Raw genomic sequence first — 27,500 nt, forward strand, 5'->3', positions numbered from 1 at the left:
ATGAATACCATTGAAAGTTGAAGCCGGATATGAGAGTTTGGTACCAGAGGAGAATGAACCTGACACTATAGGAGGTGGGCGCCAGTGGGGAGTGAACCTGGGACTATGTAAACAGGATATCAGTGGGAAATAAACCTGGGACTAAAGGGAGATGGATACCATTGAAAGTTGAAGTCGGATATGAGAGCTTGGTAACAGAGGAGAATGAACCTGACACTATAGGGGGTGGGCGCCAATGGGGAGTGAACCTGGGACTATGTAAATAGGATATCAGTGGGAAATAAACCTGGGACTAAAAGGAGGTGGATACCATTGGGAGTTGAAGCCGGATTTGGGAGTTGGGTACCAGAGGAGAGAGAAACCTGACACTATAGGAGGTGTGCGCCAGTGGGGAGTGAACCTGGGACTATGTAAAAAGGATATCAGTGGGAAATAACCTGGGACTAAAGGGAGATGAATACCATTGAAAGTTGAAGCCGGATATGAGAGTTTGGTACCAGAGGAGAAAGAACCTGACACTATAGGAGGTGGGCGCCAGTGGGGAGTGAACCTGGGACTATGTAAACAGGATAACAGTGGGAAATAAACCTGGGACTAAAGGGAGATGGATACCATTGAAAGTTCAAGTCGGATATGAGAGCTTGGTACCAGAGGAGAATGAACCTGACACAATAGGAGGTGGGCACCAGTGGAGAGTGAACCTGGGACTCATGGAATTGCACACCAGTGGGGAGTTAACCTGGGAATATGTATAAAGGATATCAGTAGGAAATATATCTGGGACTAAAGGGAGATCGATACCATTGGGAATTGAAGCCGGATTTATTTCCCACTGATATCCTTTTTTAGATATTCACAGGTTAACTCCCCACTGGTGTGCAATTCCCTGACTCCCAGGTTCACTCCCCACAGGCGCCCACCTTTTATAGTGTCAGGTTCATTCTCCTCTGGTACCCAACTCCTATAGTTCGGCTCGGATACCCACAGTTATCCATCTCCCACAGTCCCAGGTTAACTCCAAATTGGTGTGCACTTCCCTGAGTCCCAGGTTCACTCCCCACTGGCGCCCACCTCCTATAGTGTCAGGTTTCTCTCTCTTCTGGTACGCAACTCCCAAATCCGGCTTCAATTCCCAATGGTATCCTTTTCCCTTTAGTCCCAGATTTATTTCCTACTGATATCCTTTTTACATAGTCCCAGGTTCACTCCCCACTGGCGCCCACCTTCTATAGTGTCAGGTTCATTCTCCTCTGGTACCAAGCTCTCATATCCGGCTTCAACTTTCAATGGTATCCATCTCTTTTTAGTCCCAAGTTTATTTCCCACTGATATCCTTTTTACATAGTCCCAGGTTCACTCCCCACTGGCGCCCACCTCCTATAGTGTCAGGTTTCTCTCTCCTCTGGTACCCAACTCCCAAATCCGGCTTCAACTCCCAATGGTATCCACCTCCCTTTAGTCCCAGATTTATTTCCTACTGATATCCTTTTTACATAGTCCCAGGTTCACTCCCCACTGGCGCCCACCCCCTATAGTGTCAGTTCCATACTCCTCTGGTACCAGGCTCTCATATCCGGCTTCAACTTTCAATGGTATCCATCTCTTTTTAGTCCCAGGTTTATTTCCCACTGATATCCTGTTTACATAGTCCCAGGTTCACTCCCCACTGGCGCCAACCCCCTATAGTATCAGGTTCATTCTCCTCTGGTACCAAGCTCTCATATCCGGCTTCAACTTTCAATGGTATCCACTTCCCTTTAGTCCCAGGTTTATTTCCCACTGATATCCTGTTTACATAGTCCCAGGTTCACTCCCCACTGGCGCTCACCTTCTATAGTGTCAGGTTCATTCTCCTCTGGTACCAAGCTCTCATATCCGGCTTCAACTTTCAATGGTGTCCATCTCCCTTTAGTCCCAGGTTTATTTCCCACTGATATCCCGTTTACATAGTCCCAGGTTCACTCCCCACTGGCGCCCACCTCCTATAGTGTCAGGTTTCTCTCTCCTCTGGTACCCAACTCCCAAATCCGGCTTCAACTCCCAATGGTATCCACCTCCCTTTAGTCCCAGATTTATTTCCTACTGATATCCTTTTTACATAGTCCCAGGTTCACTCCCCACTGGCGCCCACCCCCTATAGTGTCAGTTTCATTCTCCTCTGGTACCAAGCTCTCATATCCGGCTTCAACTTTCAATGGTATCCATCTCTTTTTAGTCCCAAGTTTATTTCCCACTGATATCCTTTTTACATAGTCCCAGGTTCACTCCCCAATGGCGCCCACCTCCTATAGTGTCAGGTTTCTCTCTCCTCTGGTACCCAACTCCCAAATCCGGCTTCAACTCCCAATGGTATCCACCTCCCTTTAGTCCCAGATTTATTTCCTACTGATATCCTTTTTACATAGTCCCAGGTTCACTCCCCACTGGCGCCCACCCCCTATAGTGTCAGTTTCATTCTCCTCTGGTACCAAGCTCTCATATCCGGCTTCAACTTTCAATGGTATCCATCTCTTTTTAGTCCCAGGTTTATTTCCCACTGATATCCTTTTTACATAGTCCCAGGTTCACTCCCCACTGGCGCCCACCCCCTATAGTGTCAGTTTCATTCTCCTCTGGTACCAAGCTCTCATATCCGGCTTCAACTTTCAATGGTATCCATCTCTTTTTAGTCCCAGGTTTATTTCCCACTGATATCCTTTTTACATAGTCCCAGGTTCACTCCCCACTGGCGCCCACCTCCTATAGTGTCAGGTTTCTCTCTCCTCTAGTACCCAACCCCAACTCCCAATTCCGGCTTCAACTCCCAATGGTATCCATCTCCCTTTAGTCCCAGATTTATTTCCTACTGATCTCATTTTTACATAGTCCCAGGTTCACTCCCCACTGGCGCCCACTCCCTATAGTCAGGTTCATTCTCCTCTGGTACCAAGCTCTCATATCCGGCTTCAACTTTCAATGTTATCCATCTCCCTTTAGTCCCAGGTTTATTTCCCACTGATATCCTTTTTACATATTCCCAGGTTAAATCCCCACTGGTGTGCAATTCCCTGAATCCCAGGTTCACTCCCCATGGCGCCCACCTTCTATAGTGTCAGGTTCATTCTCCTCTGGTACCCAACTCCTATAGTTCGGCTCGGATACCCACAGTTATCCATCTCCCACAGTCCAAGGTTAACTCCCAATTGGTGTGCACTTCCCTGAGTCACAGGTTCACTCCACACTGGCGCCCATCTCCTATAGTGTCAGGTTCATTCTCCTCTGGTACTCAACTCCCATATCCGGCTTCAACTTTCAATGGTATCCATCTCCCTTTAGTCCCAGGTTTATTTCCCACTGAAATCCTTTTTACACAGTCCCAGGTTAACTCCCCACTGGTGTGAAATTTCCTGAGTCCCAGTTTCACTCCCCACTGGCGCCCACCTTCTATAGTGTCAGGTTCATTCTCTTCTGGTACTCAACTCCCATATCCAGCTTCAACTTTCAATGGTATCCATCTCCCTTTAGTCCCAGGTTTATTTCCCACTGATATCCTTTTTACACAGTCCCAGGTTAACTCCCCACTGTTGTGCAATTCCCTGACTCCCAGGATCACCCCTCACTGTTGCCAAAATCCCATAACTTTGCCGGATATTGTCGGGTTTCGGCGGGTTTCGGCGGGTTTCGGCGGGTTTCGTAATCTTAGTCTCAGGTTCACTCCCGACTGGTGTACACTTCCCTGAGTCTCGGGTTCACTCCCCACAGTTGTCTACTTCCCATAACTTTGCTGGATATTTTCGGGTTTCGGCGGGTTTCGGCGGGTTTCGGCGGGTTTCGTAAAAAAGCACTGGTTCTTTTTTACGAAACCCGCCGAAACCCAGTCCCAGGTTCACTCCCCAATGGTGTACACTTCCCTGAGTTCTGGGTTCACTCCCCAGTGCCACCTACTTCCCATAACTTTGTCGGGATTCGTCGGGTTTCGTCGGGTTTCGGCGGGTTTCGCAGGGTTTCGTAAAAAAGACACACCGGCAGGTGGTTAGGGTTCAGCCCCGGTTAACGCTTAGTCAAATACTTATCGAAATAATGACGTGAAAGTTTCAGTGGGTTCGAGCGTAGCCATCGTTATGTTATAGCCTGATACTGAAATGCAAAAGAACTGGCAGTTTGACGTCATTATTTTGTTTTTGCACCGCTTAGTGAGTTGTCGTTAGTAGAGCTCATGGAAACAAGTTATTTCATTGGTTGAACTATTGAATACAACTCACGATTTGTTTTCTTTTGTGGCAAAAGACTGGCATTTTAACGTCATTTTTTGGTCAGTATCAGGCCATAACTTAACGAAGGCCACGGTTCGAGCCCCCATCGAAGCGAAAAAAACAGCTTATATTCTCTATTTTCTTCTGGCACTTTTTCACTCACTTCATTTCCTGTTATTATCAACTTAGGTGCCAGCTCCACTCACTTTTCTGAATTAGTATGCAACAACGGTCATAAGGCGTTGTAAAGCTAAAACCTTGGACACAATTTAAAGAATCACACCTAAATATTATACTCAATGGAAGAAGAAGAGGGAGAAGAAGACGAAGAAGAAGAAGAAGAAGAAGAAGAAGAAGAAGAAGAAGAAGAAGAAGAAGAAGAAGAAGAAGAAGAAGAAGAAGAAGAGGAAGAAGAAGAAGAAGAAGAAGAAGAAGAAGAAGAAGAAGAAGAAGAAGAAGAAGAAGAAGAAGAAGAAGAAGAAGAAGAAGAAGAAAAAGAAGAAGAAGAAGAAGAAGAAGAAGAAGAAGAAGAAGAAGAAGAAGAAGAAGAAGAAGAAAGTAGGAAGGAAATATTGTGTCTAAACTATACCTAAATCCACAGCTACATCTGAAGAGGAGTCGTAATCAGAAAATGTTTCATCCTCTTTTGTATCGTCTAACTCTTTTAGAGTGCCAAAGAATCCATTTCCTCCGCTGGCCTAAAAAAAAGATAAATTAAAAATAATGTTGAAGATGACAATAATAATAAAAATGTAATCATTTCAAGATCTTATTACTTGCAGACAGTCGTGCCAAATATTTCTCTGTCTGAATTTTAGCTGATCTATTAAGACTTTGTGTGGTTTGTGTTCTTGACTGAAGAAGGGGTTTGAGCCCGAATTGTTCTATGTCTGGTATTTTGCTGTTTTTCGAAGCTGTTATATTCATTTTTGTTCATTACTTTCAACACTATTGGATATTGGTTGTAATATAAAAATCTCACTTTATTATTCTATGAACTAATTGTCTATATTAAAGAGTTTAAAATCAACTCATTTAATCGCCTTTACTTTTTTTTTTTCAAGATTCAAGCAAGACACAACAGATTCATACAAATTATATTTATCTATTAATTGTACATACGGCTATCTGGTTTCATAGAATGACACTCGCCTTCGGATCAGAATGTCTTGGGTTCGAGCCCCGCTCTGAGAGGAGCATAGTTCTGTCCTTGGATAAGACTCTTTACTCGCATTCTCACACCTTTGCTCAGATTTATTAAAGGGAGCACACGGTGTCTATGTCGGTACAAAAATAAAATATAATATCGCCTTACAGGTTTCATGTCTCGTCCTGGTATTGTCTAGGGACCTTTTTTAAAGTGCTGTAAGCTCTTAAGCAGATACTTCTCTGTATAAATGCTCTCGTATTTTTTTGTTTGTTTGTTAGTTTGTTTGGGGGGTTTTTAGGTCTTGTTTTGTGGTTTTGTTTGTTTGTTGTTTTTTTTTTTTGGGGGGGGGGTTGTTTACATACATACCGCCATAATATTGCCAACAGTGCCAATGCCTGTCTTCATGATTGCCTCTTTTTCTTCGGGTGTAGAGTCTTTTAAATTCTCGGGGTCCAGCATAAAATCCGTCATATTTTCCATCGAGGCCATTATTGATTCCTACAAAAGAAATATGAATGATATGTCTGATTTTGTTTTGCGGTGCTTGTGTCACTTTAAAAAGAAAAAAAAGTCCAGACTGCATTCCGCACCACTAAGATGGTTCCTCCACCGGGAAAGAGAAAGAGAGACTGTCGGGCACCTGGGGGAGGAGAGTCAAGGAGATGAAACAAACTTGAAAGACATATGGAATGAGCTGGGTTGGCTGGTCGAGGACAGGTATGCCTGGAGAAACTTTGTTGGCGCCTTAGGCTCCATCATAGAACCAAGAGGATAAGAAGAAGAGGAAAGGAAGTCGATGGGATAGTCCATAAAAATTTAGATTTAGGATTAAAGGCACAATAGAAAAAGTAAGACAAAGGGGAAGGGTTCAAAGAAGGAGCAGATCAAGACTCCAAGAGCACATCATTAGTGTACGTGGTTTGAGACCACATAAAAGTCTCATCAAGACTCAAGAAAACAGGATCCATCTAAGAGGAATACATGCAGAAACGTACACTTATAGATCAGTATTCATTCAAAACAAAAATATATCAGTTTATAACAGAGATAATTTGCAAGGATAAAATATGTCATCTCCCAAAACTATAAGTATATATTTGACTGTTTCCCCCTCAGCCAGGGGGTCGGGACAAAACAAAGTAATCTCATTCCAAGACAAAGATAGTAAAGGAAAGAAATTGGCGTCACTCAGTTCTTTTTGTTATTCTTTTGAGACAACCATTTTAATTATTTGTTCTCACTAAATTATATCAATCAGACAAAAAACGTTTAGGGTAACACATAGTTTTGTGTGTTGGGACCTTAAATCTGGCTGGAGGATGTTGTGACTCTTTTAAATAAAATAATGATAAATAAAATTCCCTTTATTCATCCCCAAGGGGAAATTTGTCTTTAGGGTCTATTCCAAGGGAAGACTGAAACAACCCAGGTGTCCTTACCTGTGCGTTTTGAACTATTTCGTCGCCGAATTGACATGCTTGGGTGAGTGAGTTCATGAGTTGGTGAACTGCAGTCATCGACTCAGCAGGTAACAAACTCAACTTCTCTATAATCAGAGAACGTGTCTGAGGGTAAAAGGAATGCATGCAATATAAGCAGCACGTTTAAATCTGAATAACAAACAAACATGAATATAACAGCTTCAAAAATGAACAAAACACCAAACACGGAACGACAGTCGTCTATCTGGAATTTAGTAATGTGTTTATGTCTTGGTTGTTTTTTGTTGTTGGCTGAAGAAGGGTTTTGAGCCCTATACGTTCAGTGTTTGGTGGATATTTTGTTATTTTTTGAAGATGTTATATTCATTTTTTGTTTATTACTTTTTACAGTCCACAGCTTCTAGCAGCCTAGTATCACTTTAAATCTGAATAGGCAATTTCTTTGTTAATTTCTTTAAGTCAATTCGTCTGTTTTGATGAAATGGAAAAAAGTTTTTGTTTTGATAAAGAGGGCGAGGTGGTCGACTGGTAAAAGTATTACACCATGGCCAAGGAGGTACCGAGTTCGATCACTGGTTCAGACACTTTTGTTTTTTATTTGGCAAAATTATTAACCCTATTTGCCCATTTGGATAACATGCGTGATTCCTGTTGACATCAAATGTTAGTGGATGATTTTTTCTTGGAATGTCTAGGTGACGACATCTAAGGACAGCGCGCAGAAAGACGCACTATTTTATTCATCTATTCATTTATTCTATTTAATTATTTATTTATTTATTTATTCATTTATTGATTCATTTATCTATCTTTTTTCTCGTATTCTCATAATATTAGTAAAAGTTTTTGTGCAGAAAATGACTTTGTTTCAGAGTAATTTAAAAAATATATGAATATGTATATTGCGCATTTTCACCAATTAACCATGCTCATTGAGCTTTATATTCATAGCCAGAAAGGCGATATGGAACCATAGTTCCATTTCATTCCGTACCGGTCATCTGTAACTTGTCTTCTTTCTACTCAAACTTTCACAATATCCGTCACTGCCTGTTCCCAGGTACTTATTTACATCTGAGTCGAGTTGGGCAATGTGTGTGTTAAATGCCCTATCCAAGGACACAGCGTCGGGACCAGAATTATCCACAATCACTGCCACCTTCCTTCCACTGATTACGCTAAACATTGCTTGACTTTTGTAACCAGCCAAAACACTGTATGGCTGGGCCACCCAGCTACACATTATGGAGCTGTAGTTTAAAACATCGTGGAGCTGCGTTTGTTTTGTCACATTCTTATGGTTAAACAGTCTCTTATTTAAGATAAACATAATCAAATGATCTCAGACATGTCCACGTATGGGGAAATATTGGGATGTAGATAAAACCCTCTTGTCGTCGTCGTCGTCGTTGTCATCATCATCACCATCACCATCAACACCATCATTACCTTCTCATCGTCATCATCATTGTCACAGTAAAGGTTGTTCACAATTATCTTATTAAATTTGATTTTATTAAGAACTGAACTCATCTCACTCCAGTTATATTTCGGTAGGCTTAGATAAACTTTACCTTCTAATATTAGATCGTCTTTCCTTTTATAGCCTTCCCTCGAATTAATTTCTAATTAGTGAATACTTTTCGTTCTACATTCTGTCACGTAGCCACTTATTATAAAAGCTGATAGGTCTAACATTCGACACTCACTTCTCTTCACAATCTATGCCGGACCTCCAGTCGCTCTATTCCTTCTATATACTGGAAGATTTTTATCTTTTGGGACTTTGTAGATATTATATCTACACCATTAAGACACCGGAGCTTTTAACTTTGATTGTATAATCTTCAAGGATCAAACCCGAGCCCGCTGTCAAAGGATTACATAATAACCCCTTACCAATTGCCTGGAAGTGGAATTTTACGAGTCCGATCCTGTTATCAGAGGAATAGATCATCCAAGCCCATCAACTGCCTGGAAACGTAAACTTACGAACCTGACATATTATCATAAGTTACGTAAAATATTCATATCTCTATTTGTAACTGTCACGATCACTGTTTATCTCTTTTAATTAAATTTCATCATTATTTTTATTTCATTGTAAACAAATCGTTAATTGTTTTTCATTTATAGTAACTAGTAAATTCTGGGGCCTCATTCTACATATATCTTTATGCATAGTCGAGTAGCTCTTTACTCACTTGAGACCATGACATTTTGGAGGGGACACATATAAAGAATTGAATTTATTTAGTTACATATATCTATTTCATCTAACTTTAAAGTTTAAATTGTAAAACTCTTAATTGCCCCACTTAATGAAAAAAATAATAATGGTATAGATTTATAGTGCGCCAAACATCCCTTCATCAGGAGGGCTCTGGGCGCATAACAAAGATTAACTTAATAATGAAGCCCTAACACAGTACACGAACAACGCTAATTATACACATAATCAAAAGAAAGCCTGTCGGAATAAGAATGTCTTCAATCGACGCTTGAATTCCTCTAGTGAAGACGAAGAACGTATCTCTAGTGGTAGTAAATTCCACAACCTTGGACCAGAATGCTGAAAGGCGCGTTCACCAGCCTTCACTCGACAGCGGGGTGTTTTCAATTTGAGGTCGTTCGTTGATCGAAGCGATCGCTGTGGGTTATACCGTTCAACGAGGTTTGAGAGATATGCTGATGACGAGCCCTCCAGGCATTTGAAAACGATAGTTGAAGATTTATATTTAATCCGCTGGTCCACTGGCAGCCAATGCAGCTGCTGTAGTAATTCGGGAGCTGCAGTTTTTCTGTCTTTCTGTAGTACAACGCGGGCTGCCATGTTCTGTATTTTCTGGAGTTTGTTTATTTTGTCCTTTGTTAGACCAACAAACAGTGCATTGCAGTAGTCCATTTTCGGGAATATCAAAGATGTTACCAATTTGTTGCAAGTTTCCCTATTAATAAATGGTCTGATTGTTCTGATATTTCTTAGAATGCAGATAGCACTTGTTCTCACATTGTTAATATGTTTGTTCATAGACAGATCACTCTCCAGGGTGATGCCGAGATTTTTTGCTGATGTTGTGAGTTGTATTTTATCATTATCGTTGATTGTCAGTGCCAGTGTAAATGGATCTGTCTTATTATTTGAACTAGCAATGAATAAGGCTTCAGTCTTGTCGCCATTTAATTTTAATCTATTTGCAGACATCCATCTCATCACATGGTTGATGCATTGTTCGTAAACAGTTATCTTTGAAACTATATCGGATTGCAAACACATGCTATATATCTGGGTATCGTCGGCGTAATATGGTAAGCGAGAGAATGTTGCTCTAAGATTCTCACAACAGGGGAAGTGTAAAGTACAAAAGGACTGGACCTAAAACGGATCCTTGAGGTATACCAAAATGAAGGTCACGCTCTGACGAAGTTACTTCCCCAATTAAAACTGATTGAGTTCTTTGAGTAAGATATGATGCAAACCAGTTTAGAGCAGTGCCAGATATGCCGAAAGTAACTTGTAGCCTTCGAAGTAGTATGGCATGGTCGATGGTGTCAAAGGCCGCCGAAAGATCGAGAAGACTAAGGATGGTGGTTTTTCCTTGATCAATAATTTGCAGCAAGTCATTTGTGATTCTCATCAATGCTGTTTCTGTGCTATGATTTTGCCGATAGGCCGATTGAAAGCACTCATCGAGGTTATTATGTTTCACGTGACAAGAAAGTTGTTTTAGTACAATCTTTTCTAGAATTTTGGAAATGAATGGTAGATTTGATACAGGCCTAAAGTTTTTAAAATTATCACTGTCAAGTCCCGCTTTCTTCAACAATGGCTTCACCAATGCTTTCTTGAAGCTTTCTGGAACAACTCCCTCCCTTAATGATTGATTAATCAATTCAGTGATGTAAGGTGCAAGTTCATCAATACACTCCTTCAAAAGGGATGTTGGTAAAGGGTCGAACCTACATGATTTGCTAGGACTAGAGAGAATCGTTTTCTTTGTGTCATTTATTGAAATTTCTTTGAAAGATGTTAAGGGTTCACCATAAAAAGAGGTATATTCTGCTTCTGTTTCGTCTGTGTCAAGTTCACTCCGTATCGTTGTTATTTTATTCATGAAATACTCTACAAAGCAGTCCGCGAGTTGCTTGTCGTCAGTGTGGTGTGGCAGGCTTGTTTTGATCTCTTTGCCTAGAAGCTTATTTGAGATTTTATAAAACTCCTTCGGACTTTTTATGTTATCAACTTTATCAAGATAGTAGATACGCTTTGCCTTAATTGTCGCCTCTTTGAGTCTATGTTTGAATGATATGTAAGTTTCCTTATCAATTGTCAGGCCAGATTTTTTCCATTTCTTCTCCGCTTTTCTTTTCTCTTTCTTTATACGTTTTACCTCCAAATTGTACCATGGTGATTCTTTTCTGATGTTCACAGATCTTGTTGTGAGAGGTGCGTGCTTATCCATAACAATAATAACTGCTTTATCAAAATTGTCACCAGTCACTTCTTTCTCACAATGTGTAGTTAGAGAGTGAGAGAGGTCCGCTTTAAATAGTTCTATGTCAATTTTCTTCAAATCTCTCGAAACAACTATTTTTTTTGTTTTTGTGTCGTGTACTGTCCCCCCTCTGATGCCAAAAGATATTAAATGATGGTCTGAAATGCAAAGATCATCTACATTGATAGGTGTCGCTAGTTGCATGTCAACGCTGGTCAATACCCAGTCAATAATGTGTCCACACCGATGTGTCTTTTCATTGACATGCTGTGTCATGTGATGAGACGAAAGTAGTTTATTTATATTTCTTATATCCGGTGTGTCTCGATCAAAGTGTAAGTTGAAATCTCCAACAATAATATTTTTCTTTGACTTCATGTCAAGGCGAAGAAGGAAGTCCTCGAATTCATCAATAAATAGTGATGTTTTTAATCTATTTTTTGCACTGGGTGGTGGCCTATATATTGAATGAAGCTTGACTGAGTCATGTTTAAAATCAATGACCATTCCTACCGATTCGAATGCCGAAAAATTGTTGACATCATGATTAAATCTAATGGTCAAATTTGACCTATAGACCACTGCAATTCCTCCCCCTCTCCTTCCTTTTCTCGGAAATGACTGAGTTGTATGTGTGAGTGGTGTTAAATCCGACACAATTGCTTCATCCCCATTCTCCTTTAACCATGTTTCAATTATTATTAGAATGTCAATAGATCTCTCCTCAATCATATGTTTAATGTCTAATGTTTTATTGCGGCAAGACTGGGCGTTTATTATCGCCACTTTTAAAATTGGAAGTGATTTCTTTTCACTCATAAGTGGTATAATTGTCTGTGTGGTAGGTGGCCGTGGTGTTTTATTTTTAGGGGTGGGCCGATGGCCACACTGTGTTGGGATGGCCCTTTGTTTTCGTATCCCTCCTCGACTCAATCGATGTTTCGGTTCACTTGTTTCAACACGGTGTTTGTATTCGCTTTCATAATCATAACAATAATTATCACTTTCATGGTGTAAAATGTATTCAAGACAATCGTTGGTTTTCGTAAGACTTGTCATCGCGGTGGACTGTATGGTGACGTGTGTTTCATTTTCTAGATTCATAATACTGGGCATCGATGTTAGAGCACAGTGAACACTTGTAGTAAAATAAATAAACAACTTGATCATATTTTAATTGAACTCCCTATTTACAGGATTTTTTTTTTCTTTTTCATTTCTTCATTTAAATGGAATAGCAATTTATCCATTCATTCTTTCATTCAAATTGAATAGCATTTTATTGATTCATTCCTTCATTCATTTATTCAATTATAAATTATTCATTCATTCATTGTTCATTCATTTATTTATTCATTCATTCATTCATCCATTCATTCGTTTATTCACTCATTTATCCAATCATTCATACATTTATTCCTCCCTTCATTCTTTCATTCATACATTATCCATTCATTCATTCATTCATCTATTCACTCAGTTATTCATTCATTCATTCCTTGTCCACTTTGTTATTATATCACTCATTTCATTTTGTTGTTTGACTCATTCATGAATTGTTTTCAATATGTTTACATTCCATAACGATTCATTCACCTATCATCCAATCACTCAGTGTTGTGAACACATTTTGTAACTATTGTAAATCTTACGATATTTTATTGTTTTGTATTTCAGACATCACTGTTAAACACTCTTCAATGCCTAATTACAATTGTTGAACAACCATTGAACAAGAGAGAGGTCCCAGCCACGAACTGAGTTGGTAAATATATCCTTCATTATTCTCTTTTACATGAGTTGGGCATCACATAGTAACTATAGACATCGTGATTTGTTTTGCATAGTGATTTGTTTTAAATGCATTTTTGGCATATTACTGTTACCGAAAACCACTTATATATTATGTTCTGAAAAGTGAGTCTTTAAAAACTAAATAATAATAAAAGGAGTCTACTAGCCGTCGTGTTATATTTAGTGATAGATAACTTGGGATTATTTTAGCATCCTATTATTGTTATCACACTCTAGTATATTAGCGTCATTGCGAATAATTGTACACAAACTAACGACGAGTCACACACATTGGTGATACATTTTTCGTAGTAACATAGTTTAGAGTACACGCGATTGACACATTGTTATTGACTCAAGTCATAATAACTCCGCATTGTATTGACACATTGCTTTATAAGATATAACGATAAAAGGCATCAAATTCAACATACATAATAAGTTGAAATAAGAGAGAGAGAGATTTCTAAAAATAGAACAGTTCATTCCAGTAAGTGTAAATAAATAAAACAGTCAGTAACAGTATCCTGTCAATATAATATATATAAAATATCGTAACTAATTTATTGCAAAAATGGAAGCATATAAAAGATACTTAAGTCTCGCAAAGGACTTAGAAATACCCCAGGAAAGAATATTTTCATGGTGCGAAGAGAAAATAAAAGAAGAAAAAGAAGAAAGAATTCGTAGAGAAGAAAATGAAGAAAGAATTCGTAGAGAAGAAAAAGAACACGAAGAAAGAATTCGTAGAGAAGAAAATGAAGAAAGAATACGTAGAGAAGAACGAGAAGAAAGAGTCCAAGAAAGGGAACTAAAAAGACAAATAGCTTTAGCAGAAGAAGAAACCAAAAGGACCCAAATGATGCTGGAAATTGAAAAAACAAAAACCGGTCATGAAAGAAAACATAATAATAGTGATGAATTTTTCGTGAAACTTCACGCATGCCAACATACGATGAACGCTCAGACTGTCTAGAATCCTTCTTACACCGATTCGAAGTTCAGGCTAAAGGTTATCGTTGGCCAGAAAGCAAATGGGCCACAGCCTTGATAAACTGCTTATCTGGAGAACCGCTAAAAGTTTTCTATACCTTAACAACTGAAGATGCAGATGACTATGGAAAAATTAAAGACGCTCTACTAAAAAGATTTAGATTAACGGAAGCTGGTTACCAGGAAAGGTTTCACACTGCAAAACCGGAAAGTGGAGAAGACTTTAATACATTCGTGAACCGAATTACTCAATTTCTAAATCGGTGGCTTGAGTTGGCAAACGTAAAACAAGACGACTTTGCAGGCCTTTACTATCTCACGCTGAAGAATCGAATCTATCAAGCTTGCAACCCAGATTTAGTCGCATTCTTTAAAGAGAGAAAGCCAGAAAACTTGGACAAATTAAAAATCTACGCAGAAAACTTTAACAGCGCACATCCATTGACACCCCTTAGCAGAACATTGAAGGAACCATACTACGCTGCCGCTGCTCAGAGTCCAGGTACACCTAAAGTTCAGTACTCAAATAGAACGAACAGATCAATCACTCGGAACACGCAAGTGAAACAGGATGACCATAGTAACAAACCATGGAACAAACAGTTCAATAGAGACCATAGCCGACCCTATCAAAACAAAACAAGAAATAGCACTGACAATAATACTGAGTATAAGAAAACCATCAAACCTATAATTAAATGTCAATATTGTGGAATGAAAGGCCACACAGCAGACAAATGTTACAAAATCGTGGGATATCCAAAAGAAACTGCAAATGCATCACTCCAAACAAGTGTAAATAATCAGACACGAGTAATGTCAGGAGAAAATATAAATGTGTATTGCGTGAAAGGTATGTCACTTTTAACACAAACTCACAAGTCAGGATCGCTCTTTTTTTGTGAAGGCAAAGCTAATGGAACTGATTGCAAAATATTGAGAGACACAGGATGCAGTACAGTAAGAATAAAAGCATCTTTGATCAATGACGAAAACAAAACTGGAAAAACGGTACAATGCATCACATTCAGTGGCACAGTCGAAACCTTTGAAACAGCCAACGTGTACATAGAAACCCCATACTATACAGGAATAGTGGAATGCTGTATACTTCCCAACCCCGTCGCTGATGTTATTGTTGGCAATATAAAAGGTCTTAAAGACAACCCAACAGATGTAAAAGAATGGTCATTAACCCAAGAATCAGCTTGTCTAGCAGAAACAAGAAAGATGACTAAGACAACAGAGAAGCCAATGACTATTTCTCTAGAACCACAACAATTTGACAGGAACAGGTTCATTGAAGAACAGAAAAAGGACCCGACTTTAACTTCATATTTCAATATCGCAAACAAAAGGACGAAATCAAAAGTTGAATTCATCATTGAAAAAGATATTCTGTTCAGGTTACATAGGAAAAGAAACAAAATAGCTAAACAACTGGTCACGCCGAGTATTTACAGAAACAAAATCCTTGGAATAGCGCACGATTAAATAACTTCTAAACATCTTGGGAGCTCTTCCACATTGAAGAGAATATCCGAGAATTTCACATGGCCTGGAATTACTAAAGACGTCCGAGAATATGTGAAATCGTGTGACACATGCCAAAGAAGAGTCGCAAAAGGCAGAATACCGAGATTGCCATTAGAGACAACCCCAGTTATTGAGAAAGTTTTTCAAAAAGTTGCAATTGACATTATAGGCCCTTTAACAAAATCAGATAGAAACCATACACACATACTAACACTACTAACCAGGTGGCCAGAAGCGATAGCATTGAAATCAACTACATCGGATCACATAGCTGAAGCATTGATGACAATTTTTACTAGAATAGGCATACCAAATGAGATACTGTCGGACAATGGACCCCAATTTACATCACATATGATGCATGAAACCATGAAACTCATGGGAATCCAACACTCATTCACAACTCCCTACCACCCCCAAGCAAATGGTCTTTGTGAAAGATTTAATGGCACTCTAAAGAATATGTTAAGAAAAGTGTCAGCAGAAAAACCAGATGATTGGGACAGATACTTACCAGCAATCCTATTTGCATATAGAGAAATACCCCAAGAATCTACAGGCTACTCCCCATTTGAGTTGATGTATGGACGATCACCTCGGGCCCGATCAATATAGTAGCCGACATTTGTAAAGGGAATGAGGAGGACAATAACGAAATTATGTTTGCTTATGAATATGTAAGAAACCTGAAAGACAGAATAGAGGACACATGTAAGCTAGCACAGGAATCCGTCACAAAAAAGCAGAGAAATACAAGGAATACTCTGATCGCAAAAGCAAATCAAGAAAATTTGAGATTGGTGACAAAGTACTAATACTCTTACCCGATAACCCGAGTAAACTTTTAGCTACATGGAAAGGACCATTCAAGGTATTAGCAGTAAAATCTAATGTTAATTACGAGATTAAAATTAACAACACAACAAAGACATTCCATGCAAATATGCTAAAAAAATATTTTGATAGAGACATAGTGTCGCAACCTATGTTTACTATTATCGAAGCTTCAAATGCAGGATCAATCATACCGTTGGTCATGGGACACAGACACCCGAGACAGAAAAACAAACAAAAATCGCACAATTGCAACCACCTAAGACAAAAAAAGAAGTACGCAAAGTACTTGGGCTCCTAAATTTTTACAGGAAATACATTTACAACTTCGCGCACATCGCGACACCGCTAACAAATCTGACAAAGAATGGGTCACCGAACAAAATTGTTTGGACAGAAGCGTGTCAGAATAGCTTTAACCAATTAAAGGCATTACTCTGTTCAGAACCAATTCTTAAATTACCCGACATGTCAAAAGAATTTGTTGTAAGAACTGACGCGTCTGATAAGGGCATCGCAGGTGTACTATTACAGGAGCATGAGGGAACTCTAATGCCTTGCTTATATGCAAGCAGAAAATTATTGGACGGCTAGCACTATTCAGTATCTGATACTGAATAGTGGTTTTGCACTATTCAGTATCTGATACTGAATAGTGGTTTTGCACTATTCAGTATCTGATACTGAATAGTGGTTTTGCACTATTCAGTATCTGACACTGAATAGTGGTTTTGCACTATAATACGGTGTTTTTTTTCCGAAACCCGACAAAGTTATGGGAAGAGGGCAGCTGTGGGAGTGAATCTCGGACTCAGAGAAGTGTACAACAGTGGGGAGTGAACCTGGGACTGGGTTTCAGCGGGTTTCGTAATAAAAAGCCGGACGACACCTGGCAATATCCGACAAAGTTATGGGACGTAGGCAGCAGCGTGTGTGTGTGTGTGTGTAGAGGCTGAGGGGGGGGGGGGGGGGAGGAGAGGGTGAACCTGAGATTCAGGGAAGTGTACACCAGTGGGGAGTGAACCTGGGACTCTGGGTTTTATAAAAAAGCAATCACAAATTGGGGGGGGGGGGGGATTACTTTTGTACGAAACCCGACAATAGGCGGCAAAGAAGGGGAAAGGAGGCAACGGGTGGGGAGTGAACCGGGGACTCAGTGAAGTGTACACCAGTGGGGAGTGAACCTGAGACTATGGTTTTCGGCGAGCTTCAGCTAGTTTCATATAAAATCAATTACTTTTTTTACAAAACCCGACGAAACCTTGCAATATCCAAGAAAGTTATGGGTAGTAGGCAACAGTGGGGAGTGAACCTGAGATTCGGGGAAGTGTACACCAGTGGGGAGTGAACCTGGGACTGGGTTTCGGCGGATTTTGTTATTTTAAAAAAGCAATTACTTTTTGTTTACGAAATGCGCCAAATGCCAACAAATTGGGGCAAAGTTATGGAAAGTAGGCAAATAATGGGGACTGAACCTGAGACTCAGGGAAGTGTACACCAGTAGGGAGTGAACCTGAGACTCTGGGTTTAGGCGAATTTCAGCGAGTTTCATATATAAGCAATTACTTTTTTATGAAACCCGACGAAACCTGGAAATATCCGAGAAAGTTATTGAAGTGGCAATAGTGGGGGGGGGGGGGTGAACCTGAGATTCATGGAAGTATACACATGTGGGGAGTGAACCTGAGACTCTGGTTTTTGGCGGGTTTCAGCGAGTTTCATATAAATGCAATTACTTTTATACGAAACCCGGCAATATCCGACAAAGTTATGGGAAGTAGGCAACAGTGGGGAGTGAAACTGAGACTCAGGGAAGTGTACACCAGTGGGGAGTGAACCTGAGACTATGGTTTTCGGCGGTTTTCGGCGAGTTTCACATGAAAACTATTACTTTTTTACGAAACCCGGCAATATCCGAAAGTTATTGAAAGTAGGAAAACAGTGGGGAGTGAACCTGAGACTCAGAGAAGTGTACACCAGTGGGGAGTGAACCTGAGACTATGGTATTTGGCGGGTTTCAGCGAGTTTCACATAAAAGCAATTACTTTTTTACGAAACCCGACGAAACCTGGCAATACCCGACAAAGTTATTGAAGTAGGCAACAGTGGGGGGTGAACCTGAGATTCAGGGAAGTACACACTTGTGGGGAGTGAACCTGGGACTCTGGATATTGTAAAAAGACAGTACCAAGGGGGAGGGGGAATTACTGTTTTACGAAACCCGCCAAAACCCGACAAAGTGATGGGAAGCAGGCAGCAGTGGGGAGTGAATCTGGGATTTGGACACAGATGAGGATTGAACCTGGGACTGCGAGAGGCTGATACCAGTGGACAGTGAGCTCAGAATGTACTTTTATTTCGAAAACTACCGAAATTATCAAAAGTTATGGGAAGTGGGCACCATTGGGCAATGAACCGGGACTCAGGGAAGTGCACACTGGTTGAGAGTGAACCTGGGACTGTGAGAAGAGGATATCAGTGGAAATGAACCTGGGACTATGGGACTACAATAATAATAATAATAATAATAATAATAATAATAATAATAATAATAATAATAATAATAATAATAATAATAATAATAATAATAGTATAATATAAACATTAAAATATATTACAAGCAAATAAAATGATTAAAACAAAAATATTGGGGAAAAATAAAAGTTAACCCTGCCGGGATTTGAACTCTCGAACCTTAAGTTCAGAGTCAAACAGCTTATCCACCAAGCCATGGTGTCACTGAACTTTTAGTGACATTTAATCATGTCTATTTAGACATTAAAAAATGTATTTGAATGCCACTCTTATTTTGATATTTTGAACTATGTTAATTGCACAATAGCAGAAATTTAAAAATAACGATCAAAATATTTCTACAACTTTGAATCGGGCTGTCAGTTACTGCACGTGTTCAATCTGGTAGTAGGTCAGCAGTTTATTTACATTCAACTGAGATTGTCGCACTTTTCACTCTCTCTATAATAAAAGAGTTCCTTATGGATACTGAATAGTGGCAAAGCACTATTCAGTATCTGATACTGAATAACCACTTCCTTATTGGACAGAGAATCACGATACTCTGTAATAGAGCGTGAAGGACTGGCCATCGTCTTTGCTTTAAAGACATTCAGCAGATATCTACTGCTAAAAGAGTTTGTGGTCGAAACGGACCATAAACCACTCACGTACATAACAAATAACAAAATGAATAATAGTAGAGTACTAAGGTGGAGTCTATTTTTGCAAAATTACACTTTCAGTATCTCTCACATACCAGGCTGTGAAAATATTCACGCCGACCTACTTTCTCGATTAGTGTAATGACGTGAGAAGGGTATAACTTAACCTCTCATGCATACTGTTAGTTACCTCGAAAATTATGCCAAATCAGAACGCACAATTTCGATAATTTTATTTGTAAACATGATGACCCAACTTAATGTAACATTGATTATTGTTTGGATATATATACCATACCCATTCATGATTTGGGAAATCTTCTCTTTACTATTATTGTTATGAATTTTCACTCATTTATGATTAATAATTGAAATGTCAATATTCCATTTACATTTTCATTCATTTCATTCAGTAAATTACCTTCATATCATCGACTTAAATCATGCTTCATTGCCATCACTATTGTTTATCACAATGATTTGTAATCACATTGCCATCATGTTGTTCATCACAATGATTTGTAATCACAATCTTTCATTGTTATTGTCACCCATTCATATACCTACGTTAATATAAACATTTCCATGTCTAGTTAATAAATAATTTAATTGTAGCACAAATCATAACAATGGATTAATGCTAGAGTATCATGATAGTAAATTTACTTCCGTTTGTAAAATCTATCTTTCCCATAATGGTTAAAGAGTATATTTTAAACGTGGGTGGGGGGTGTCACAGTAAAGGTTGTTCACAATTATCTTATTAAATTTTATTTTATTAAGAACTGAACTCATCTCACTCCAGTTATATTTCGGTAGGCTTAGATAAACTTTACCTTCTAATATTAGATCGTCTTTCCTTTTATAGCCTTCCCTCGAATTAATTTCTAATTAGTGAATACTTTTTGTTCTACATTCTGTCACGTAGCCACTTATTATAAAAGCTGATAGGTCTAACATTCGACACTCACTTCTCTTCACAATCTATGCCGGACGGCCAGTCGCTCTATTCCTTCTATATACTGGAAGATTTTTATCTTTTGGGACTTTGTAGATATTATATCTACACCATTAAGACGCCGGAGCTTTTAACTTTGATTGTATAATCTTCAAGGATCAAACCCGAGCCCGCTGTCAAAGGATTACATAATAACCCCTTACCAATTGCCTGGAAGTGGAATTTTACGAGTCCGATCCTGTTATCAGAGGAATAGATCATCCAAGCCCATCAACTGCCTGGAAACGTAAACTTACGAACCTGACATATTATCATAAGTTACGTAAAATATTCATATCTCTATTTGTAACTGTCACGATCACTGTTTATCTCTTTTAATTAAATTTCATCATTATTTTTATTTCATTGTAAACAAATCGTTAATTGTTTTTCATTTATAGTAACTAGTAAATTCTGGGGCCTCATTCTACATATATCTTTATGCATAGTCGAGTAGCTCTTTACTCACTTGAGACCATGACAATCATCATCATCATCATCATCATCATCATCATCATCATCATCATCACCATCAACATTATGGTCATCATCAACATCATCATCATCACCATCATCATCATCATCATCATCATCATCATCATCAGCATCATCATCATCATCATCACCATCATCATTATAACATCATCATCATCATCATCATCATCATCATCATCATCATCATCACCATCATCATTATAACATCATCATCATCATTATCATCATCATCACCATCATCATTCTCTTCCTCCACTTTCCTCTCTATCACTGCCACTTTAAACAATACAGTACAAAGAGTATTGGACAAATAGAATCACTTACGACGGATCTGTCGTCTCGGTATTTTTCCATCTCAAAATGGCCTTCTGCGTCATTTTTCAGTAGTTCACTCTGGAAAACAGTTATAAAACTTGAAACTCGAGCTTTTATATTCAGCAATATCCACTAAACGTGCACAAAGCGCTTTACAAGGGGTCCCAAACCAACAGCAACACTTAATATGTAGGCCTGTTAGGCGAAATTACAAAATATATATTTTTCGACAGACAAAACTGCTGTCAACAGCCAGGTACTCATTTTACACCTGAGTACGGTGAGAGAATGCCAGTAAAGAATCTTTTTCTCCAGGGACTCAACTATGCGCCGCTCAGAGCGGATTCGACCCAGGACCCTCCAACCCAAAAGGCGAGTGTCATAACACTAGACCACGTTGAATAGGGGATAATGAAATAATCTTAACATTCAATGGGGGATTATTGTGTACTCGTTCATAAAACTTCACGCTTGAGCAACTTGAAAGCGTATTTATGATTTCATGCGCTCTATTCCACCATTAGGTACATCAAAACATTAATATAGTTATCTATTATTAGGATATTCTCATTGAGTTACGGTTGACATTAAATTAATTTTATATCTATTGTTGATAACAACCATTAGCACATTAATTAACAACTCAGATGGTAATGGATTTCCCAAACCGACGTGCACTTATTTGAAGGTCTGATAACTCATTGTTGTAATGGAAATCTCAAAAAATGACGCAGAATATTGTCCATTACAAGAATGTTAAACGAGGCCCATACTTGCATTCGGATGATAGGCCTGCATACGTGTACATCATCCTAAACACATAAATATTACGTAAAATGAATTCAAATGATAAAAAGACATACCGTTTTTTGATACGATGGTCTTCCTACGTCCATCTGCCCGTACATAGAACCATCATAATTACTAGCCATTCGGTAACCAGCATAAACTGATAGGTCATCAGAGGTCAAAGCCAGATGAGGTCAAGATTTGATCAAAATTATTTGAGAGGATAGAGGGAGGAAAAAGTTAAATATATGTATTAGTGTTTGTATAAAATGTCATAGAGCAATTCTGTCACACACTGACAAAATGTGTTTTTATTATTGACGGAATTATCTTACTTTATATATATATACGGCTCATGTTTGCCTTCATCTTGTCAAAAATAGTTAAATCTCAAACTTCTTACTTTGAAGTCAAATGTCTGAGAATGTTTGACAATTTGAAGGTTCTCTTCCGATCATACATAGATATTTGAAGTAAAACAATCCTTGTCAAAATGGAAATTAAGACGTTTTGTCAATGTGCAAAAGAAGTAGTTGCTGGGATAAAAACAACTTATAATAATATACAGATATAGATTGTACACTAATGCATTCTAATTGTCATCTTATTCTCTACATTATTTATTTGAATCGTTTTGAGTAAAAACTAAAATATTGAAACCTCAAAAAAATTCTATCTGATAACTCTTAGACTCATATTATTATTAAGAAAACTTTGTCAACTTTTGCACATGTTTACAATAAATTAATTCTCATTAAATTGTTGGTACGAGAATACCGTGTTTTATCTGTGTTTTATCGTCTACATAATTAATTTACATTTTGACGTCTCATATTTGTCAATTAACAGGTGAATAAATACATGCATAATTATTTCAAAATGTCGAACTCGTTTCAATGTTATCAATTGCAATAATATGTTAGAAAATTAAATGGTGTCTTTTGAAATAATAAAAAATGTGCACGTTGCGGAGAAAGAATAATAGGAAGAAACAGTAGGCTAGGACATTAGAATTGTAACTGGTTTTCCTTTTCGATGAATTAATTCAGTTATGAATTTCATTTAGAGAAGAGAAATGGTTCCATGATAGATAAGAACGACGTGGGACACAAAGGCACTGTCGTATGATCTTCGCTTCCCAATCCAAGGCTACTGGATTCCTTTCTCCCATGTCGCGCTGTGAATGTAGCCTTGACAAAATCAACTCATCCTACCTAACTCACGTGATTCTGTGCAGATCATCACAAATTGCCTTTCAAATGGCCCTTAAGTTCTTTGAAAACCCGTGGTCGAGATCATTAATGTTAATATACCAATAATCAAAATTTGAACACCAATTTCAAGAATTATCGATTATATCCCTTAAACTGGGATCCCTTGACCAGTCTGCCTTACTCCGAAAAGAACACCCATTTAAAATTTTGGCCAGGAAACGTGTCCTTCAAATTAAATATGGATCGAATAAAATGACCCTTATTTTGTCCAATAAAAAAAACCTCTCAATTCGGACACATTTAAATGACCCTTATTGTGTCAAAGATTCTCAAACTTGGCACTGCTGAAGTGCCAGCTTTTAGAGTTGCTTTTTTAACTACCTAAAGGTCATTTTAATCGACCGATATTTGAAGGACAATTTTTCTGGACAAAATTTTTTATGAGATATTTTTTTACAGAGTACATCTGATTTGTGGTCGTAATACATCATTCGATCATTAAGATTATCTGGCAATCGCTATAAATTGATCCACGATTAAAAATAAAACGTGAGCTTTTATATAGAGCAATACCCACTATATGGGCTATATAAGGGATCCAAAGCCAACAGCAACACTTAACATGTTGCACGAGTTCCGACGACGCATAAGACGCTCTTACAATTTTTCATGTCGACAGAGACAATCCAGTTACCCATAGATAATCATTTAGCAACTGGATACCACGAAAGAATGTGAGTAAACAGCCTTCTCCAAAGACTAAACTTTGCGATGCATTCAGTTGGACTCGAACCAGAAACCAGTTGAACAAAAGTAAAGTGCCATCTCAAAAGATCGCAATCCCACACAATTATTGATAATTCCAGGTTCTGTCGAGTATCCAACCCGGAGACAAGGAAACGGGGTTCTAATCCACGTACATTTTATTTTTTTTTTCTGAACCTTCTGTCCACTTTATGTGTGGATTGGTTTTGTACCTTGATATGTAAAATTGGGCAGAATGTACTTTGCGATAGGCCAGCATCCTATCTTCAGGGTGGAGTGCAATTACCGTTCTTTTCATACAACGGAAATCGTGTTAACCTCCGTTTTCGTGGGTTTCTTGGGTTACACGCCATAACCTAAGTGTTCAGATGTATTGTATGTTATGTCTTTAATGAGATTTAGAGGAGTTTTCGTATCCTTGGACCGAAAAAGACATGACTTCTGTCTAAATACATGCACAAATTACACCAGACTTAATGTTTACATGATATAATACTTTCTCAATATTAAAACAAATCTTAAATGTTAATACCAATCAAGTGCACCTAGTCAATAAAAACTCGACACACGCAAAAAATAAGCGAATGAATTCTTTGTTAAATGATCTTGTAAAAAAATGTTAGAACAGATTAATATCATCGCAAACTGCGGGGTCGGGATAAGAAGAAGAAACTGTTATTTAAAATGCATTCCAATTTATAATAAAAACAAGTCATGCAGTTAATAGCAGGGTTAGTCAAGACATTAATAAAAAGTCCTGTAATGAATAAAAGATAACTCATTAAAAGTTATTTAACAAATAAATTTAAGATCTGTATGAAAATAAAAAGTCGAAGGCGGAATTCGAGAGCAATAATTATCTACATCTGGATTTGAGTATTATAGCCATCATCAGTTTTATAAACTTTTTTACGAGTTAAAAACTTAACTCTTAGATCATCATAATGTTAACGATTTACCGACTGCCACCATTCCACTCTTTGGGGTGTGTCGAAAAATAATCCTTTTTGAAAATATGACCTAAGATATGGTTTATTATTCATCTCCTAATTGATAGGCTAACAAATGGCAGAAACAAAATCCAAACAAAATTTCAGTTTAATGTTTCGTCACTGCTCCTTTCACCCGGAAACCAGAATGGATTAGGAGAAATGTTATATAGATACTATTATAGATAGAATGAAATTGACATCATTCAGCTCTTTGCTATGGATGTTATGAGTTTTCTAACTACATGCAATGCATCAATGTAAGAGATATACTGATAAAAGGGTGATAAATGCCTATCTTTTAAAAACACCAATGCAATACTCATCATAGAGTGAAATGTAAAAACGACGTTATCAAAAAATCATTTCAAAACCCAAATACACAAATATGCCAAGAATGCTTGATTACCACTATTTAGCATAGCCTTTCATTGATATTTCACGCATATACGAATACAAAATGCTTCTTGAAAATATAAATATCTGAACGAGTGTGTATGAAACGGTGCTAGACAAAGCAAGAGAGAAAATTACAAGAAAAAAAAATCACCCAAAAAAAATATCCTGCCGCGACTGGGGATCGAACCTCAGACCCCTTGATTACTGGTTATTAGGGAGTCTGAGAATCGATCCCCAGTCGAGGTAGACTGACTTCTTGGGATGGGTTTTTCTTGTATTTTTCTTTCTTGGTCTGGCATGTTTCATACATACTTGTTCAGATCTTTATCGTATATCGGTGCCTGTTGTCTGGCATGTTTCATACATAATTGTTCAGATCTTTATCGTATATCGGTGCCTGTTGTCTGACATGTTTCATACATACTTGTTCAGATCTTTATCGTATATAGGTGCCTGTTGTCTGGCATGTTTCATACATACTTGTTCAGATCTTTATCGTATATCGGTGCCTGTTGTCTGGCATGTTTCATACATACTTGTTCAGATCTTTATCGTATATCGGTGCCTGTTGTCTGACATGTTTCATACATACTTGTTCAGATCTTTATCGTATATCGGTGCCTGTTGTCTGGCATGTTTCATACATACTTGTTCAGATCTTTATCGTATATCGGTGCCTGTTGTCTGGCATGTTTCATACATACTTGTTCAGATCTTTATCGTATATCGGTGCCTGTTGTCTGGCATGTTTCATACATACTTGTTCAGATCTTTATCGTATATCGGTGCCTGTTGTCTGACATGTTTCATACATACTTGTTCAGATCTTTATCGTATATCGGTGCCTGTTGTCTGGCATGTTTCATACATACTTGTTCAGATCTTTATCGTATATCGGTGCCTGTTGTCTGGCATGTTTCATACATACTTGTTCAGATCTTTATCGTATATCGGTGCCTGTTGTCTGGCATGTTTCATACATACTTGTTCAGATCTTTATCGTATATCGGTGTCTGTTGTCTGGCATGTTTCATACATACTTGTTCAGATCTTTATCGTATATCGGTGCCTGTTGTCTGGCATGTTTCATACATACTTGTTCAGATCTTTATCGTATATCGGTGCCTGTTGTCTGACATGTTTCATACATACTTGTTCAGATCTTTATCGTATATCGGTGCCTGTTGTCTGGCATGTTTCATACATACTTGTTCAGATCTTTATCGTATATCGGTGCCTGTTGTCTGGCATGTTTCATACATACTTGTTCAGATCTTTATCGTATATCGGTGTCTGTTGTCTAGCATGTTTCATAAATACTTGTTCAGATCTTTATCGTATATCGGTGCCTGTTGTCTGGCATGTTTCATACATACTTGTTCAGATCTTTATCGTATATCGGTGCCTGTTGTCTGACATGTTTCATACATACTTGTTCAGATCTTTATCGTATATCGGTGTCTGTTGTCTGGCATGTTTCATACATACTTGTTCAGATCTTTATCGTATATCGGTGCCTGTTGTCTGGCATGTTTCATACATACTTGTTCAGATCTTTATCGTATATCGGTGCCTGTTGTATGGCATGTTTCATACATACTTGTTCAGATCTTTATCGTATATCGGTGCCTGTTGTCTGGCATGTTTCATACATACTTGTTCAGATCTTTATCGTATATCGGTGTCTGTTGTCTGGCATGTTTCATACATACTTGTTCAGATCTTTATCGTATATCGGTGTCTGTTGTCTGGCATGTTTCATACATACTTGTTCAGATCTTTATCGTATATCGGTGCCTGTTGTCTGGCATGTTTCATACATACTTGTTCAGATCTTTATCGTATATCGGTGCCTGTTGTCTGACATGTTTCATACATACT

At 38.3% G+C, this 27,500-nt stretch overlaps 1 protein-coding gene across 1 annotated transcript in view; it reads right to left on the reverse strand.

The window, feature by feature from the left end:
* LOC144973936 (uncharacterized) overlaps positions 1-27,500 on the reverse strand; it is a 181,325-nt gene that overhangs the window by 43,907 nt on the left and 109,918 nt on the right. The window contains exons 37-41 of the mRNA XM_078916824.1: positions 22,327-22,412; positions 21,473-21,541; positions 6,822-6,947; positions 5,749-5,880; positions 4,822-4,930 (exon numbers count right to left, since the gene is read on the reverse strand). Coding sequence (XP_078772950.1) covers positions 4,822-4,930; positions 5,749-5,880; positions 6,822-6,947; positions 21,473-21,541; positions 22,327-22,412 — 522 coding nt within the window. The remainder of the gene's footprint in view (positions 1-4,821; positions 4,931-5,748; positions 5,881-6,821; positions 6,948-21,472; positions 21,542-22,326; positions 22,413-27,500) is intronic.

Source organism: Berghia stephanieae, chromosome 5 (assembly GCF_034508935.2).
Source record: "Berghia stephanieae isolate SIO BIC M18660-M18661 chromosome 5, UCSD_Bste_1.3, whole genome shotgun sequence".
NCBI lineage: Eukaryota > Metazoa > Mollusca > Gastropoda > Nudibranchia > Aeolidiidae > Berghia > Berghia stephanieae.